Source organism: Oncorhynchus kisutch, linkage group LG27 (assembly GCF_002021735.2).
Source record: "Oncorhynchus kisutch isolate 150728-3 linkage group LG27, Okis_V2, whole genome shotgun sequence".
NCBI classification, from domain to species: Eukaryota; Metazoa; Chordata; class Actinopteri; order Salmoniformes; family Salmonidae; genus Oncorhynchus; species Oncorhynchus kisutch.
In genome coordinates, this window is record NC_034200.2 from 33,804,619 (window position 1) to 33,822,902 (window position 18,284).

At 44.2% G+C, this 18,284-nt stretch overlaps 1 protein-coding gene across 1 annotated transcript in view; it reads right to left on the reverse strand.

Annotated features, from left to right (window-relative positions):
* Positions 1-15,942, reverse strand: part of LOC109871830 (ephrin type-B receptor 3) — a 56,090-nt gene extending 40,148 nt beyond the window's left edge. Inside the window, exons 1-5 of the mRNA XM_031806911.1 lie at positions 15,400-15,942; positions 10,075-10,139; positions 7,640-8,312; positions 3,552-3,707; positions 142-477 (exon numbers count right to left, since the gene is read on the reverse strand). Of these exons, the coding sequence (XP_031662771.1) occupies positions 142-477; positions 3,552-3,707; positions 7,640-8,312; positions 10,075-10,139; positions 15,400-15,463 (1,294 nt within the window). The 5' untranslated portion in view covers positions 15,464-15,942. The remainder of the gene's footprint in view (positions 1-141; positions 478-3,551; positions 3,708-7,639; positions 8,313-10,074; positions 10,140-15,399) is intronic.
* Positions 15,943-18,284: the final 2,342 nt, after the last annotated feature.

Genomic DNA, 18,284 nt, shown 5'->3' on the forward strand with positions numbered 1-18,284 from the left:
TTAAGTGGTAGCTAGCTACTGTACTTACAGTGGTGACCTTGAGTGTCGTGGGGTGAGGTGATAGTGAGTGCTGATATCAAGTATTAATGTTGAGTGCAGCTAACGTTAAGTGCCGGCGTCCAGCGCAATGGCGATACTTACCAGCCTGGTTGGTGGTGATGTTGACCGTGGCGTAGCGCGGTGCGCCGGGGCTCTTCCCAGAGACGCCGTTGACCGCCTGGATCTCAAAGCTGTAGCGGGTATGAGCCTGCAGGTTCCTCATTACCACCTTCTTCTGGGTCAGGCCCAGTCGGCGCGGCGATATGTCCACGTTGTCGTCACAGCGCGTGCACGGGCTCCGGTCGTGCAGACACTTCTTGCACACCACGTTGTAGATGACGTCATCCCGTCCGCCAGTGTCCAGCGGCTCTTCCCACTCCAGGGAGATGGAAGTCTCGTTCACGGTGGAGATTACGTATTGAGGTGGCGAGGGCTTGGCTGCACAGAAACACCACAGACGTGTTAGTGATATCCTCTGAACACTGTTTATAGAGGCAAATACAGTAGAACCTCACTATTAAAACCTTACTCTTAGAACCTCACTATCAGAACCATAATCTTAGAACCCCACTATAACAACCACACTCTTAGAACCCCACTCAAGAACCTCACTTTTAGAACCCAGACTCTTAGAACCCCACTCCTAGAACCCCACTCTTAGAACCTTACTATTGACGGGGTAAATGATTTTGTTTATGATTAGCTTATTAAGATAGCCATTAGTCCATTAGCGCTTATCTTCCTGGGCCCATACAGTTCACTGTTCTGTTTCTGCTGGGGAAATATGACCTCCAGCACATAATTAAACAAATAGTAAACTTCATTCTTATTCTATATATGCCATATTTTTTCCATGCAGGACTTCAACATTATAGTTCAAGGAACTTAAATCAGTACCCATTAAATACCAATGGGAGTTCATTCCATTAAAGTAGAAATAGGTTATGATATACATGACAAAATAAATAGCTGTGTTCATATAGAGAATAGAAACCACATCCACGCCACGCATGACTTAAACATTACCCTTCGTGAAACATTGATTCAATACCCATGAAATTGAAAATATCTGAATTTCAATGCTTGTAGCTATGGCACAGTGGTGGTGCATGATATATCCATGGGTCTGTATTACTCAAAAAAGACGAGTTCTTTAAATAAGAACTGTATGAAATTGGGGGAGGTGTGATATCTGCTACGGGGGTCAACTAGTGCAGCAAGAAGGTTTCTTTCATCCAATAATCTAACCCCAACCCCTCTCTAAGGCTGAAGGGTAATCTATCCCCAACCCCCCTCTAAGGCTGAAGGGTAATCTATCCCCAACCCCTCTAAGGCTGAATGGTAATCTATCCCCAACCCCTCTAAGGCTGAAGGGTAATCTAACCTAACTCCTCTCTAAGGCTGAAGGGTAATCTATCCCCAACCCATCTAAGGCTGAATGGTAATCTATCCCCAACCCCTCTAAGGCTGAAGGGTAATCTATCCCCAACCCCCCTCTAAGGCTGAAGGGTAATCTATCCCCAACCCCTCTAAGGCTGAATGGTAATCTATCCCCAACCCCTCTAAGGCTGAAGGGTAATCTATCCCCAACCCCTCTCTAAGGCTGAAGGGTAATCTATCCCCAACCCCTCTAAGGCTGAATGGTAATCTATCCCCAACCCCTCTAAGGCTGAAGGGTAATCTAACCTAACCCCTCTCTAAGGCTGAAGGGTAATCTAACCGAACCCCTCTAAGGCTGAAGGGTAATCTAACCTAACCCCTCTCTAAGGCTGAAGGGTAATCTATCCCCAACCCCCCTCTAAGGCTGAAGGGTAATCTATCCCCAACCCCTCTAAGGCTGAATGGTAATCTAACCTAACCCCTCTCTAAGGCTGAAGGGTAATCTATCCCCAACCCCCCTCTAAGGCTGAAGGGTAATCTATCCCCAACCCCTCTAAGGCTGAAGGGTAATCTAACCTAACCCCTTTCTAAGGCTGAAGGGTAATCTAACCTAACCCCTCTCTGAGGCTGAAGGGTAATCTATCCCCAACCCCCCTCTAAGGCTGAAGGGTAATCTATCCCCAACCCCTGTCTAAGGCTGAAGGGTAATCTAACCAAACCCGCTGAAGGGTCATTTAACCGAACCCCTCTCTAAGGTTGATGGGTAATCTAACCGAACCCCTCTCTAAGGCTGAAGGGTAATCTAACCGAACCCCTCTCTAAGGCTGAAGGGTAATCTAACCGAACCCCTCTCTAAGGCTGAAGGGTAATCTAACCGAACCCCTCTCTAAGGTTGAAGGGTAATTTAACCGAACCCCTCTCTAAGGCTGATGGGTAATCTAACCGAACCCATCTCTAAGGCTGATGGGTAATCTAACCTAACCCATCTCTAAGGCTGATGGGTAATCTAACCGAACCCATCTCTAAGGCTGATGGGTAATCTAACCGAATCCCTCTCTAAAGCTGATGATCAATCTAACCTAACCCCTCTCTAAGGCTGATGATCAATCTAACCTAACCCCTCTCTAAGGCTGATGATCAATCTAACCCCTCTCTAAGGCTGATGGGTAATCTAACCTCTCTCTCTCTAAGCAGATCCAGAAAACAACACTTCTGCAGCAGCACACGGCAAGAAGATAGAAATGCTTTCAGGGTGTCTCAGTTCACACATCTCAACCAGTTCAGTTCAGCTCCTCTGCCTGTTCACCCTGAGTGGAGTGTGTTTTCCCCCATGCTCTGTCCTATCCAATTAGACTGACACAGTTTGGAGTATGGCCTGATCTAATTGGGCACAAAGTCTGAAACGCTGGGCTCCCACAGAGAGCCGGAGCTGGCCCGAGCTGAGCTCTACAGTACGTCACCCTCGGTCCCTTGCAAAACATGAGCTATGTGGACTGGCACAAGCTCTGACAGACTACAGGGGAAGTATGGAGCCCAAATGACCTGAGGATTTTTTTTTTAACTAGGCAAGTCAGTTAAGAACAAATTCTTATTTACAATGACAGCCTACTGGGAAACACTGGGTTAACTGCCTTGTTCAGGGGTAGAATGACATATATATTTTTTTAACTTGACAGCTCGGGGATTTGTTACAGCAACCTTTCAGTTATCAGCCCAATGCTCTGACCACTAGGCTACCTGCCACCCCAAAATGGAACACTCGGAATTCTGGACAAGGAGAGTCGATTAAGAGTCATTTGGGCTCGGTCACATTCCATTGATGTCATGTCAGTGAAAAAAGGTATTGGTTGTTGTACCAATTATCTGACATCAACAAAGTCTGTAGAAACGACCATATAGGCACTCAGTTTAACACTAAACCTACCTCTACTGACACTTACACCCTAGTGCTTTTTGACACATATGGGCTGGTTTCCCAGACACAGATTAAGGAAATAGCATGCTCAATGGGGAATCTCCATTCAGCGTACACTTCAGTCCGTGACTTGGCTCAGTCTGTGTCCAGGAAAGAATCCCAAAGAATATCTACAGCCAATGACAACTGCTGAGAAAAAGCTAGGAGCTTGACTTACTGGTGCAGGCTGAGTCCGGAGAATCACTGTCGGCACGGTAGAAGCCATTTTGGCATGGGCAGATATTGGCCCCCCTGTAGCTGGTGCGACTGTTGGGGGGGCAGGGGTAACATGAGTCCTCCCCATGTTTGTACTTGAATGACCCGGGGGTACATGCTATACAGGAAAGGCAGAAACGAAAGGGACAGTCAGAACACTGTCAACGTCAATAAAGCACATTGACATTAGTGACAACAACCTAACTCTTGGTCTCGTTCTAGATGAGCGATAGAGAGGAGCTAGTCAGTTCAAATCCTTCAAACCATAATGTTATAATCTTTTGTCTGGGTGGGGTTGAAATATGTGAGGGAGTTTTAACTCTTTATAAGGGGTATTTCTGTTCAAATCCTCATTTTCATCATAACATACAAGGGATATCTATCCCAGATAGGTCTAAGGATGACAGATAAATTGAGAGGGATGGTAAAGATGGTGGGTCGACAGTTGATTGCTCCTGTCTGGTTAAGAGGGATGGAGGACGCCGTTGAGAGTTAGGATACACCTGCATCAATCACACAGGGTCCATTTGGGGCGAACTCAGTGTTTCAATACGTCATTCAAGAGGTGGTTCGGCATGCATACAAAGCAGCTCGATCATCCATCAACTGCAACTATAGAGATACTACCTTATACGGTATTTTTGTTTTGTTTTAGACAGGTATTCTTTTTTTGGGCAGCCCTTCTCTTTTTGGGGGGCCTATCCTCTATCAAGTCAATCTTCAACTTCATTAAAGGAGGTCCCGTGTGGCTCAGTTGGTAGAGCATTGCACTTGCCATGCCAGGGTTGTTAATTCAATTCCCACCGGGACCAGTACGAAAATGTTTTCACTCCCTACTGTAAGTCACTCTGGATAAGAGCATCTGCTAAATGACTAACATGTAAATGTAATGTCATAAGAAAAGTTACCTGATAAACCAACACAGGTCTCAACTTGAAATAAGATTGAGGAGATTTACACTAATGGTGCATTTACCCCAGAGTTTTACCCAAAAGGCTCAGACTGTTCCATCTACGCGGGCCGGCACCGTGTCTCCCTGGGCCATGGCTCCGACAGACCTGCTCTCACTTGGGGCCAAAGCCAGGCCTCTGATACTTTTCAGCTGGCATTTCCATAACAATAGCTATATTTGAACTTTAAAACCTAACAAAGCAAGGGGTTTTGATTATGCAGAAGTTGTTGATCCTGTCCTCACTGTCAGCCCTAGTTATGGAAACACCATTTCCACAGGAACACAAGGGTGTATACACTAAATGCAGCATAAAAGGTTGCACTTAGGAGCTAGACTTTACTTTGACCTTTGTCCTTTAAGTGTGGTGTAAAACCGAGGCTCTGGCTAACATCTGTCTTATCAGTATGAGGGCTCATAAAAAGCTGGCTGGCGAGGGTGTGATTAACTAGTCAGGCTAAGTGGTTTTCCAGTTTGAACTAGGCTCTGTCCTAATTCTCCGGAATGCCACTTTCAGTGACATTAGTGAACTTTAATGCTCCACATTCTAGCAGCAACAAGAAACATGCAATAAATAGCCAAGCTAAGATAACAGGAAAATGTGTTTTAGCTCTCGTAACTCAACAAAGACCACAGGTCCTGAAACACTCATGAAACACTTTAATCTGATTTATATTTGTCTTATTACACACTGCATCATTGTTTTGTTTGGCTCTTTCTGGAGGAGAAGGGTTGCATCACCTGAATAGCTTCATTTGTTAACCTCCTTGGAGGGCATGCCTTTTTGTTTGTGTCTTCTCTGATTCCGGAAAGTTCTGTGGCCCTCACGGCCTCTCTCTCTCTCCCTCTCTCTCTTTCTCCCTCTCTCAATTCCAATTCATTTCAATTTCAAAGGGCTTTATTGGCATAGGAAACACATGTTGACATTACCAAAGCAAGGGAAATAGATAATAAACAAAAGTGAAATAAACAACAAAAAATGAACAGTAAACATCTCTCTCTCTCCCCTTCTTCCGCTTCCTCTATACCCACTCCCTCCCTCCCTCCCATCACCATCTCTCTGTCTCTGACCCCCTCCCTACACCCTTACCGTCCATCTCTCTGTCTCTGACCCCCTCCCTACACCCTCACCGTCCATCTCTCTCTCTCTGATCCCCTCCCTACACACTCCCATCACCATCTCTCTGTCTCGGACCCCCTCACAACACCCTCACCGTCCATCTCTCTCTCTCTGACCCCCTCCCTTCACCCTCACCATCCATCTCTCTCTGACCCCCTCCCTACACCCTCACCGTCCATCTCTCTCTCTCTGACCCCCTCCCTACACCCTCACCGTCCATCTCTCTCTCTGACCCCCTCCCTACACCCTCACCGTCCATCTCTCTCTCTGATCCCCTCCCTACACCCTCACCGTCCATCTCTCTGTCTCTGACGCCCTCACTACACCCTCACCGTCCATCTCTCTCTCTGACCCCCTCCCTACACCCTCACCGTCCATCTCTCTGTCTCTGACGCCCTCCCTACACCCTCACCGTCCATCTCTCTCTCTCTCTGATCCCCTCCCTACACCCTCCCATCGCCATCTCTCTCTCTCTGACCCCCTCCCTACACCCTCACCGTCCATCTCTCTCTCTCTCTGACCCCCTCCCTTCACCCTCACCGTCCATCTCTCTCTCTGACCCCCTCCCTACACCCTCACCGTCCATCTCTCTCTCTGACCCCCTCCCTACACCCTCACCGTCCATCTCTCTCTCTCTCTGACCCCCTCCCTACACCCCCATAGTCCTTCTATCTCTCTCTGACCCCCTCCTTACACCCCCATAGTCCTTCTCTCTCCCTCTGACCCCCTCCCTACACCCCCATAGTCCTTCTATCTCTCTGACCCCCCCCCTACACCCCATAGTCCTTCTATCTCTCTCTGACCCCCTCCCTACACCCCCATAGTCCGTCTATCTCTCTCTCACCCCCTCCCTACACCCCCATAGTCCTTATCTTCCTCTCATACTCCCCCCTTTCTTATTTTCCTCATACTCCCTCGCTCCCTCTCCCCCCCCTCTTCCTCCCTCTCTCTCGCTCTAGACTGAGGTAAGAGATTAAACATCCCTGTGATTAATGGTGAGCGGTGGCAGTGTTGGCTCACGGTGGTCTGAGTGGTGTTAATGAGTGCAGCCGACTGTAGATGAACTAACGGTGGGGAGACCATAGAGGAAATGACACTTCCTCTTCCTCGCCACCACCGCGCCTGAAGCCTCTGGAGAGCCTTTTATCAGGCGTCGACGGCAGGCTTTTAACCTTGAGCCGCCAAATGGAGCTAAATTAGCTCTCTGGCTCGTTATTTACCATTCCTCATGCCCATGTAAAGGTAGGAGAGGTGCATGGAGGCTTCTCTTTCTTTCTCTGACCGCTCCTGATGTTGTCCTGGGCAATGGGAAATTCATGGCTCTATCTCTCAGTCCTCCTCTCTCTTCCTCTTATGTGTCTCTCACTTTATCTTTCCTTCCCCCTCTCACAATATATCTCTCTCCCCCTCAAAATCTCTTTCTCCTTTACAAACCCTCCAAAAAGAGTCTCTCTCACAGTCTCTCTCTCTCCCCCTCACAATCTATTTCTCCTTTACAAACCCTCCAAAAAGAGTCTCTCTCACAGTCTCTCTCTCTCCCCCTCACAATCTATTTCTCCTTTACAAACCCTCCAAAAAGAGTCTCTCTCACAGTCTCTCTCTCTCCCCCTCACAATCTATTTCTCCTTTACAAACCCTCCAAAAAGAGTCTCTCTCACACACTCTCTCTCTCTCCCTCACAATCTATTTCTCCTTTACAAACCTTCCAAAAAGATTCTCTCTCCCACTATCTTGCTTTCTCGCCTCACTATCTCGTCCCCTTTCACTATCTCATTCTCCCTCTGATTGCCCTCTCTCAATATTTGTATGCTGCTGCTCTCTGCAACAGCTCATTAATGCAAACTCTCCATCCTCCTTCACCCTTCATTCATGTGCCACACAATACACACAGACAGGATGGTGTAGACTGTGACTTTCAATGGGCATTAAAAACAGGCTTTAGTTAAAAGTCAAAACAGTCGACTGTAGACTAAAGACTCACACTGGCACTGTGTGTCGGTCATGGCCGGCTCAAACCCTGGCATGCAGGTACAAGACCCCACGGGAACCATCCACTCCCCATCCCCGTTGCAGTACAGCTTCAGAGGGACGGACACCTCCTGCGCATTGGACACGCATGCCCCTGGGGCGATGACCAAGGAGGTGGCCTCGGCCCCTGTAGCCGTCTCGGGGAAGACGGCGAAGTTTGCGATGGTCGTCGAGCACTTCTTGAAGAAAACCTGCACGGATATCAAGGACATACAAGCCCCCAGGTCCTGGAAGGCTAGGTAGAAGCCGGCCTTGGAGAGAGGTCCGAAGCTTCGCACTTTGGTGTTGATCCTGCCTGCCACCAGAAGGGAAAAACTCTCATCGGGAGCGATGGTGTCCACCTTCACATAAGGGTTCTCCCTCCACAATGGACTACTTTCCGTGGCGGTGTCGCCGTCAGACTCGTAGTAGAAGAGGTTAAAGGTCTCCTTGCAGGAGCCGGGGATGTTGGGAATACTGGCGCAGTCACGGACAGAGAACTTGAGCTCCACGTAGATGCGTAGCACGCCTTTACGGGGGATGAAGTCCGTCCTCAGCCAGTTGTTCTGGTTGGGCTCGCGCACGTTGCACACCTGATACGTCCTTATGGGACTCATGGAGTCATCGTAGCCACTCACCTCCTCCCACTGCAGGAAAACAGAGACAAACACTGTAACTAGTGAAGAGAGAGAACTGTACACATTATCAGACATGGGTTCAAATAGTATTTTTCGATCAAAACCTAGAACTTGATTTAGTTTTCCAGGTGCAATGGAACCAATGGAATCATCCCAAAAGCGCAAACCCAACCCAGCTGGCAATTCCAGGCAGGTTCCATCTTTTGCTCAAAGTCTTTGAAAGAAAACAAATGCTATTTGAACCTAGGTCTGCTTATAATCATATTATCATTGCACAGAGAAGGCAGCAATCAGAACGTTGTTCCTATGAAATAAGTCACTTTGCAGGTGCTGCTATTGAGATAGATTATAGGGCATGTCCTCAATGAGAACTACCTCATCTCATCACAAACAGTGTATTATCTATTGAAGAGGCGATTCAAGCGCAATCTCATCTCGCTGGTTGCATCACAGAGGTGTTATGGAGTATCTTTTAAGATTCAAGTGGAACATTTTCTAAGCCTACACCTCAAGTCACGAGGAGTATTTTTTGCATGCTATGAAATGTGGTCCAGTCGAGCAGTCAATAAATCATTTCACAGCACTTAGCTTCAACAGCGATGATATGGTTCTCTACAGTCGGGGAATAAACCATTTACATCAGTTCATATCAGCAGATCTTCTATATCAAATACATTTGACATTATTACAATATAGGCATGACCACCTAAAGGAAATAGTCAAAGAGCCATCTATTTGAGGATTATATCTATAATTAACCATGATCCTAATTAACTGGGTTATTAACAGATTTTTGCCCAAGGAAATAATCATCTCCTCTAAGAAGTGAATCTTTTGATTCTAACAACTCAACCTGAATAATGCATTTCTATTCTTAATGAGGGCTCCAGACATCGATCAATTCAACAGGAGGAACAGAATGCATAATTCAATATGGTGGAGCACGCACGCATACAATCTATTCCAAAACGATGAGTCCAGGAATCAGCATCGTACACCATAAATCAGGGCCAGCACAGTGCCGTAATACCTCACAAATAGGATAATTGCACCCGGCCAGAACATATGGGCTTGTCACACATTTTGAAAGGGCCATCTTGCCCTTATGACGTATGGCTTGTAGGGGTGCAAAGACATTTGATGTGAGCCTGCAGAAAGGCCCGAGAAAGCTGGACTGCCTAAGATTGTTGCCATAGTAACACATCGTTTCCATTGACTGACTTTGCACTCACGTACCAAAGACAAATTACACTGCCCTGGAGTGGGGGAGGTCTATCAAGCTGTTAGCCTAGGGGTCAAATTCATGTTGTTTTATTTTCTCATCATTCCTACGGGGGATATCATCATCTGAAACATTAATTCCCTGCTGTAATTTGCCTATGTGCTTCTTCCACCTTAAGAGATATATTTCCACACTCTACAGCTGGTGTTGCTTACAGACGTGTCTGGGTCTGTTTAGGTCTGTTTGGGTCTGTGTACCCAATATGACAGAGTTTCTTCTTTTTGGACTATATTAGAATCGTATGTTTTTGGGAATCCTGATATGCGAGAAACTTTGCTTAAATTTCAAACTTAAAGGTGTATGTTTATCATTTGTTTTTAGCAACCAAGAAAACAAACAGAGTTATAAAACAGTGGGAGGTATGTTGTTTAAGTCCGGGGGAGATCTATTAACTAGCAGATGGAGCAAATGCTGTGGAATACTGCAGGAACACAAGTCAAGGTTTAAATTCTGTACCAAAAATACACACACACACACACACAGACTCACTCCACTCTCCGGAAACGTGGTCCAGGCCAGTTCTGTGGTTGCCCACTTGCTGTCCATGAGTGTTTCTGTAAATCAAGAACAAGAGGGTTAGTTTAAACTAAGTATTAAGAGGTGGTTTATGGGAAATAAAAAATATAGCACAAACAAAAAAAGCCCACACAGATGTCTATTATTAACTTAATAAAATGTTTTCTGTATTTTCATTCTATTCATTTATGTGGTCTTGACATCAATTCCACACACACAGACGCACAGACACAGAAAGGGGCTGAATACATACATAATCTGTCATCATGACACAACCGTTATCACACATAAAGTTCCATCACATAGAAATAAGATTCTAGAAGAAAAAACCTGTCAGCCTTTGATAGAAATGGAAATACAGAAATGGGCAAAAAAATGCCCCATCCTCTAGGAGGGAGAAATCATCTTTGTCGGATTTCAAAGCTTTACTGCTAAACGATATCGCAATCAATCCCAAAGCACTCCGAGACCCAGCCATAGTGGATTCCCCAGAGTATTGACCTTGTATTATACAGGTCATTGTGAAAGAATCCTGTGAATTAAAGTCAGTTTGTTCCTGCCTAGCAACAAATGATCCTAGTATCTTTTTTTTCTTTACACCTCTGTGTTTACGATGTCAGAACGAGGGATGAGGTTAAACAAATACAAGAAAAGAATGTGTAAATTAGTGGATCAATAGACACTGTTGTCACCTGTCAGGCTGTGTGATGGTTGAGTGTAGGTCATTAAACCACACAAAAGGCCCAGTTAAAAGGCTATCTTCTTGACTGTGAAGATTCAACTGTTTACTCAAATGCACCTACAATTTACAGTTGTGTCAATGACTTTGAATAGAAACTCAAGCATGAGTACTCCCTTATTTTCATGGTAGTTTGGACCTAGATTAGCAATACATTGTCAAACGTTATCTTCTTCATTCTAATAATCAATCTAAACATTGGATTCTTTACTCAAATGCAACTCCAATTTACAGATGTGTAAGGACTCACCCATTACTATATTGTGTTGGGGATCTACATTTGCTATAAGGTGTGAGTACCACTTTATAATAACCTTGCATGAATAACATTATAGAAATTATTATAAATGTTATAAATGATTATGAATTGTAAGGCTTATAATGATTATAAAAAAGGTATTTATAGCTATTTTTATTAAGGTGTGCATGTTTGCTATTGTGTGTTGGATTACCCCTGTTTGACAAAGAGGAGAGTGAAGTGATACAACAGGTGTGTAGCTATGGTTGCTGCACTACACATGATCAAATTACCATAGATGTGAGCTGGCCAGCTGCGGAAGCTTGAATACAACGGGTATTGAAATAAATGCCAATACCAGTTCATCAGTCACGAGACAGCGAGAACATTGACTAGCTGTCTTCACGTTCAACAAGCGCCAAGCCCAAGTCCATCTATCTCAGGTTCCAGGTTATTTCTTGGATGTTAAGAGCCTTTTCTTGAGGCAACATGAACTCTTCTCCAACTGAACTCTTCATAGACCTCAGTGAGCCTTGCTATGGCTTACTTAACAGGGCTTTGCCTGAGAATTCCATCGCTACTCGCAGTAGCACTCAAAGAACATTTGTGTAGATTAGAGGTACTTTATCCACAGGCTTACAACATGAGTTCAATTCAGATTCCCAAGGTTTGACAGAAGGCTCAATACGAATTCAAACGTGCTTCAGCTGCGCAGGAAGTCTTTTATTGAAAAACATTTTAAAAATTTACCTGACCCCCGAAAGCTAAACACAGCTTTTAATTAAATAGCATCCCAAGTGTAAAAACTCTCTACCCCTTCGCCCTCCAAGTACCATTTGAAAGTCTAACTGTGTTGCTATTACTCAAATCCGTCAAGATACTCTCCCATAAAACTACAGGCAGTGGTGATGCCTCCCCCAGGGCAAAAAAAAACCCAATGGAACTTACAGGATCTCCATCACCGCCCATGGTGTTTACTGTTTGTATTCACTGGAGCAAAATGCGTCAGTATGTCCTTACTCACTGCTCCTATTGGAGCACACAGGCTAATGTTTCATTCATTTTGTTGAGTTGGGAGGCTATGAAAGGAAGGCCACTCCTCGTATTCAATTAATTTGACACGTACTTCCACAAATATATTAAATATTTAAAGGCCTAACATCTCTCCACTGATTCTGTGTATAATCAGGTACATATAGATAGACATAGGCCATAACACATGGGTATTTTGACTGGAAATGGAGTGGCAAATTCAGAGTTCGCAGGTCTACTGTTTGACTATTTTCGCTGGTCTCGCTAGATGAGTGCATCTTCTATCTCCATTCTTCAATCAATCAATCAATCAAATGTATTTATAAAGCCCTTTTTACATCAACAGATGTCACAGCGTGCTGTACAGAAACCCAGTCTAAAACCCCAAACAGCAAGCAATGCAGATGTAGAAGCACGGTGGCTAGGAAAAACTCCCTAGAAAGACAGGAGCCTATGAAGAAACCTAGAGAGGAACCAGGCTCTGAGGGGTGGCCAGTCCTCTTCTGTCTAAGCTGAGATGTTGAGATGTTATGTTTGATGCTTGATGAACCGCTTTAATCAACTCAAGCTGACCCTAATTCGACATTCTCCTTCAGGCTATTTGCATCTGCACATATGGTTCAAATCAGAATGATCCATATTTACCTGTAATGTACAGATAAGAGATAAGGAAAGTGTGCACTGGTATAGAGATAAGGAAAGTGTGCACTGGTATAGAGATAAGGAAAGTGTGCACTGGTATAGAGATAAGGAAAGTGTGCACTGGTATAGAGATAAGGAAAGTGTGCACTGGTATAGAGATGTTCCTCATGTATGTGCAGAAGAAAATGGCTAAGTGTGTTCTTCTGCAGTCATGCATATTTTTCGTCGCCTATCACGTCAGATATTTTTATAGAATGTTAAGGTTTTCTGAGCAATTATGTAATTGCATTTACATTCCAATACCATGTGACTGAAAAATAGTACAGGTACACAACATTACTGTTAAAGGGGTAAGTTATAAAGAAGATTACAGGGTCAATTCGTCACATTTCCATTCTATGGGTGACTAGGAGGCCAGAGCTTATATAGCCAGATAAACTCATGGACATACCCAAGGATGCAGTTGGACACTGCACTCAAATCCACAAAACAAATCGAAATTCAATTGTTCCATTAATTCCAATTCATCTCTTGAAATTAACTAAACGACACTAAACTTAACTCAAATTAATTGGATTAATTCTATGGATGGAAGTAAAGGAAACCAACAGGCAACTGTCAATTTAAGAGCCAAACTCCAACTCATCTCCCCATCACACTGGCAACAGGGCATGGACCCCAACAGCCCTAAAACCCATAAGACACTCTAACCACTCTAACCTCCGCCCATCCCCAGAGGACAGACATTAGTTAACAACCCAGTGTTGAGTAACTGAAGTTGTTGGTTGGGGAGAAACTTGCTGATGAAAGGCCCAGTGGGACCAGCTAGGGAGGCTGCGGCTGCCGCTGCATTGATTTAGATGCTGACACCAGAATTAATGAGGGATAATACTGGCTGGCGTCCAAGAGAAGCAGATTGTACTCGGAGAAGGACAGGCAGGCAGGCAGGCAGGCAGGGAAAGACGGCGGATTTCTAGAGAAATATAAAAAGGAGCTGGTATAGCCTAAATGAATTTGCCTTGGTTTACATTGGCTGGGCTCCACCCTGTAGAAATAACCTGGTCTCAGATTGGTTTGTGCTGTCTTGCCAACTCGAGTGACAATGTCTGACCATAGACGTTGGTAAGACAGTGCCAAATGTGACAATGACCATAGGAGTTGGCAAGACAGTACAAACAGATCTGGGACCAGGAAATCGATTGGCAAGCAACTGGGAGAGTATGATCCTCTGGTAATTAGTCAGTTTGTTTTGGTTTCTGAAATGACTACATATCAGTGAAGCACTTTGGAAGGAAGGTTCAGGATTGAAATTGTTAGAGATATTGGCTTTTCCATACAGAAAGGAAATGTACAGAGTGACGCTAAACCTTGTTACATTAAGCATGTAATGTGCACATTGTAATGTGAGGCACCTATTTTGGAGTTATGCCAATTGAATATACAGATGTAGGATCTTAATTTGATCACTATTGTTGCTGAAAATGCAAATTTACAGTGTATTCAAGGTATAACAAGTTAATAATTTCCACTTTAAAATGTCAGACTTGATTTGGTATCAACCCCCTCCCCCCCCAAAAAAAATGTCCAAAAATTATAAACCAAATTTTTTTTCTCAAAATGTCCTGTTGTTGCAGGATTATTTTCCTGCTAGCAAACTAGCTCAAATTAAGATCCTACATCTATATATGAAAACTACAACCTCCCCATCGATGTAAGCCCTTGTTTACTTTGTGAGAACTAATTACATCATACCATATATATATAAATATCAGAATGTCAGAGTCCGGAATATATATATATCTGACATTCTGATATTTTTTGGATTTGTGTGTTTAGTTTTGTTATACTGCACTGTTGGAGCTAGAAGCATAAGCATGTCGCTGCACCTGCGATAATAACATCTGTAAAATATGTGTACGTGATACAAGTTGATTTGGGTGTATTATACAGCATTAGTCCTGAATGTCAAACTGAGCTGATTTATGGGTTTGGTCAAGCAACCAAGCATAAGGACAGAAGGCCATCCTTAGCTTGTGGGTGTGAGCAAAAGGTACTCAACAATAGCCACAGGGAGGCAGTTGCAATGTAAGCACATGGGAGTGTTACACACGGGGGACTGAGAATGCAAGGCATCCTTTTCCTTTGTAGGGAAAGCTATACCAAGGAACTGTAGTTTTTCTAGTGTGTGTGTGTGTGTGTGTCATTGATCAGTTTCGTAGAACAATAATCATCAAATGTGTGGCTCAACCACAACACAATAAAATGGTGTGATACGAAACACGACGTATATAATCATATTTGAATAGTATGAACATAAACGGTAACTTTGTATCCTAAACAATCGATCTACTCTATCCATTGTCAATTGTGGAACATTACAACCTTTTACATTTTTTTTAGGTTATTACAGGTATCCTACAACCTGCAATCAAAATAATGAATGTTTTTATGAGCCATGCAATTGCCAAAATAAAGCTGCGCTTCATGATATTGTACAACGATTATTCATATAATTCTAACATAATTGCCTTATTGGCAGTTCATCAAGGCTTGGAAACACATTCGTTGGAACATCTACATACGTGAAAGAAAAGTCGTAGAAAATAGTCTAGTATATTAACATGATGTTTTTTTTTTTTTTACATACCTTCAACAGCTAATACCACGGGAAGCACAAAGCTGCACATCCACAGCAAGTAATCCATTGTCATAAACTAGGTTCTTGCAACATGAATAAAGGCTTTGACTGGACCGGTCAGATGGTGCCACACAACATACACCACCTATAGCACAGGAGTCGATGAACGGTTTACACGTCACTTGAATTAATATGATGAATAAAACCATCCCGTTCCACTACATCCAGTCGAACGTAGTATTAATCAAGCATTTTTTGTTTTTCATTGAAATCAACGGTCAAATCCTCGAAGAGAATGGACAAAGCTTACGGAGCATTACAATGCGCTCTTTCTACAACTCCTTTCTCGCGCTTTACCGATGCCAAATTGTTATCCAAACGCACATCTATGCCCTTGCACATTGCTCCAAAAATACAGCAAATCTTTTCTATCTAAAAACTAAGTAATCCACTTCACTAACTCCGTTGTAGCTGTTGCTCCTCAAGGAGTGTGCATTGGAATGGCAATCGGGACAGCCGAGACAGACGGGGGCTGGGGAGTGTACGGGACGGGTGGAAGGAGGGGGGTTCTGCCTTGCTCTGCGAACATGCAAGTCACACCCCTCCCGAGACGCAGAGAGAATCTCGTGCACTTTGGGGACCAGCATTAGAGATAAGAGAAAACCTTTCTTGGTTTATGTGGTGGTTTTGTTCATTCAAGCCCCATAACCTGACTGAATCAATGTGCAATAGGAAACGAACTGTGGATCGGTGACGAATGTCAATAACCAAGCTTTGGATAGATGGATAGATAGCGCCTCCCACAGGTTATTGAGTTACTATTGTAGGCTAGCATGCTGTGATATTAATTACTAGCGCCTCCCGCAGGTTATTGAGTGTCAAGGTTACTATTGTAGGCTAGCATGCTGTGATTTTAATTACTGTTGACCTACTGTGATTTATTGAACTATTACAACGTAACTCATACTATCCGTAATCTGTTTTTCTTTAAGGGGGCAATCAGCAATTGAAACAATAACAAAGAATATTCCCTGCCCCTCTTTCGTTAAAAAGCTGAGGGATGGGGCTGGAGAAATGTAACCAATCTCAAATCCATAGAGCTATGGAGGCAGACTGGCCATCCATATGTACAAACAAACAATCCATATGTACAAACAAAATATATGGGGGATTGGAAATTATGCAGACAATTACATTGATGGAAGCCACAATCTATATGCAATATATAAAATAATACATAGAAATAAATAAATAAATACAAATTTTACCATCCATGGCATCAAAATGATTGTTTTAACCATGTTTTGAGGCTATACAGTGTTTATTTACATTTGATTTGTTTACAAACATTGGAGTAAAACAAGTTTATATTTTGGGTTCTGATGTTGAACTAGCAGGACATGGCACACATTAATCCCAGTGGTATATTTAGGCAGCAGGACATGGCACACATTAATCCCAGTGGTGTATGTAGGCAGCAGGACATGGCACACATTAATCCCAGTGGTGTATGTAGGCAGCAGGACATGGCACACATTAATCCCAGTGGTATATGTAGGCAGCAGGACATGGCACACATTAATCCCAGTGGTGTATGTAGGCAGCAGGACATGGCACACATTAATCCCAGTGGTGTATGTAGGCAGCAGGACATGGTACACATTAATCCCAGTGGTGTATGTAGGCAGCAGGACATGGAACACATTAATCCCAGTGTTATATGTAGGCAGCAGGACATGGCACACATTAATCCCAGTGGTATATGTAGGCAGCAGGACATGGAACACATTAATCCCAGTGGTGTATGTAGGCAGCAGGACATGGCACACATTAATCCCAGTGGTATATGTAGGCAGCAGGACATGGCACACATTAATCCCAGTGGTGTATGTAGGCAGCAGGAGATGGCACACATTAATCCCAGTGGTATATGTAGGCAGCAGGACATGGCACACATTAATCCCAGTGGTATATGTAGGCAGCAGGACATGGCACACATTAATCCCAGTGGTGTATGTAGGCAGCAGGACATGGCACACATTAATCCCAGTGGTGTATGTAGGCAGCAGGACATGGCACACATTAATCCCAGTGGTATATGTAGGCAGCAGGACATGGCACACATTAATCCCAGTGGTGTATGTAGGCAGCAGGACATGGCACACATTAATCCCAGTGGTGTATGTAGGCAGCAGGACATGGTACACATTAATCCCAGTGGTGTATGTAGGCAGCAGGACATGGAACACATTAATCCCAGTGTTATATGTAGGCAGCAGGACATGGCACACATTAATCCCAGTGGTATATGTAGGCAGCAGGACATGGAACACATTAATCCCAGTGGTGTATGTAGGCAGCAGGACATGGCACACATTAATCCCAGTGGTATATGTAGGCAGCAGGACATGGCACACATTAATCCCAGTGGTGTATGTAGGCAGCAGGAGATGGCACACATTAATCCCAGTGGTATATGTAGGCAGCAGGACATGGCACACATTAATCCCAGTGGTGTATGTAGGCAGCAGGACATGGCACACATTCATCCCAGTGGTATATGTAGGCAGCAGGACATGGCACACATTAATCCCAGTGGTGTATGTAGGCAGCAGGACATGGCACACATTAATCCCAGTGGTGTATGTAGGCAGCAGGACATGGCACACATTAATCCCAGTGGTATATGTAGGCAGCAGGACATGGCACACATTAATCCCAGTGGTGTATGTAGGCAACAGGACATGGCACACATTCATCCCAGTGGTATATGTAGGCAGCAGGACATGGCACACATTAATCCCAGTGGTATATGTAGGCAGCAGGACATGGCACACATTAATCCCAGTGGTGTATGTAGGCAGCAGGACATGACACACATTAATCCCAGTGGT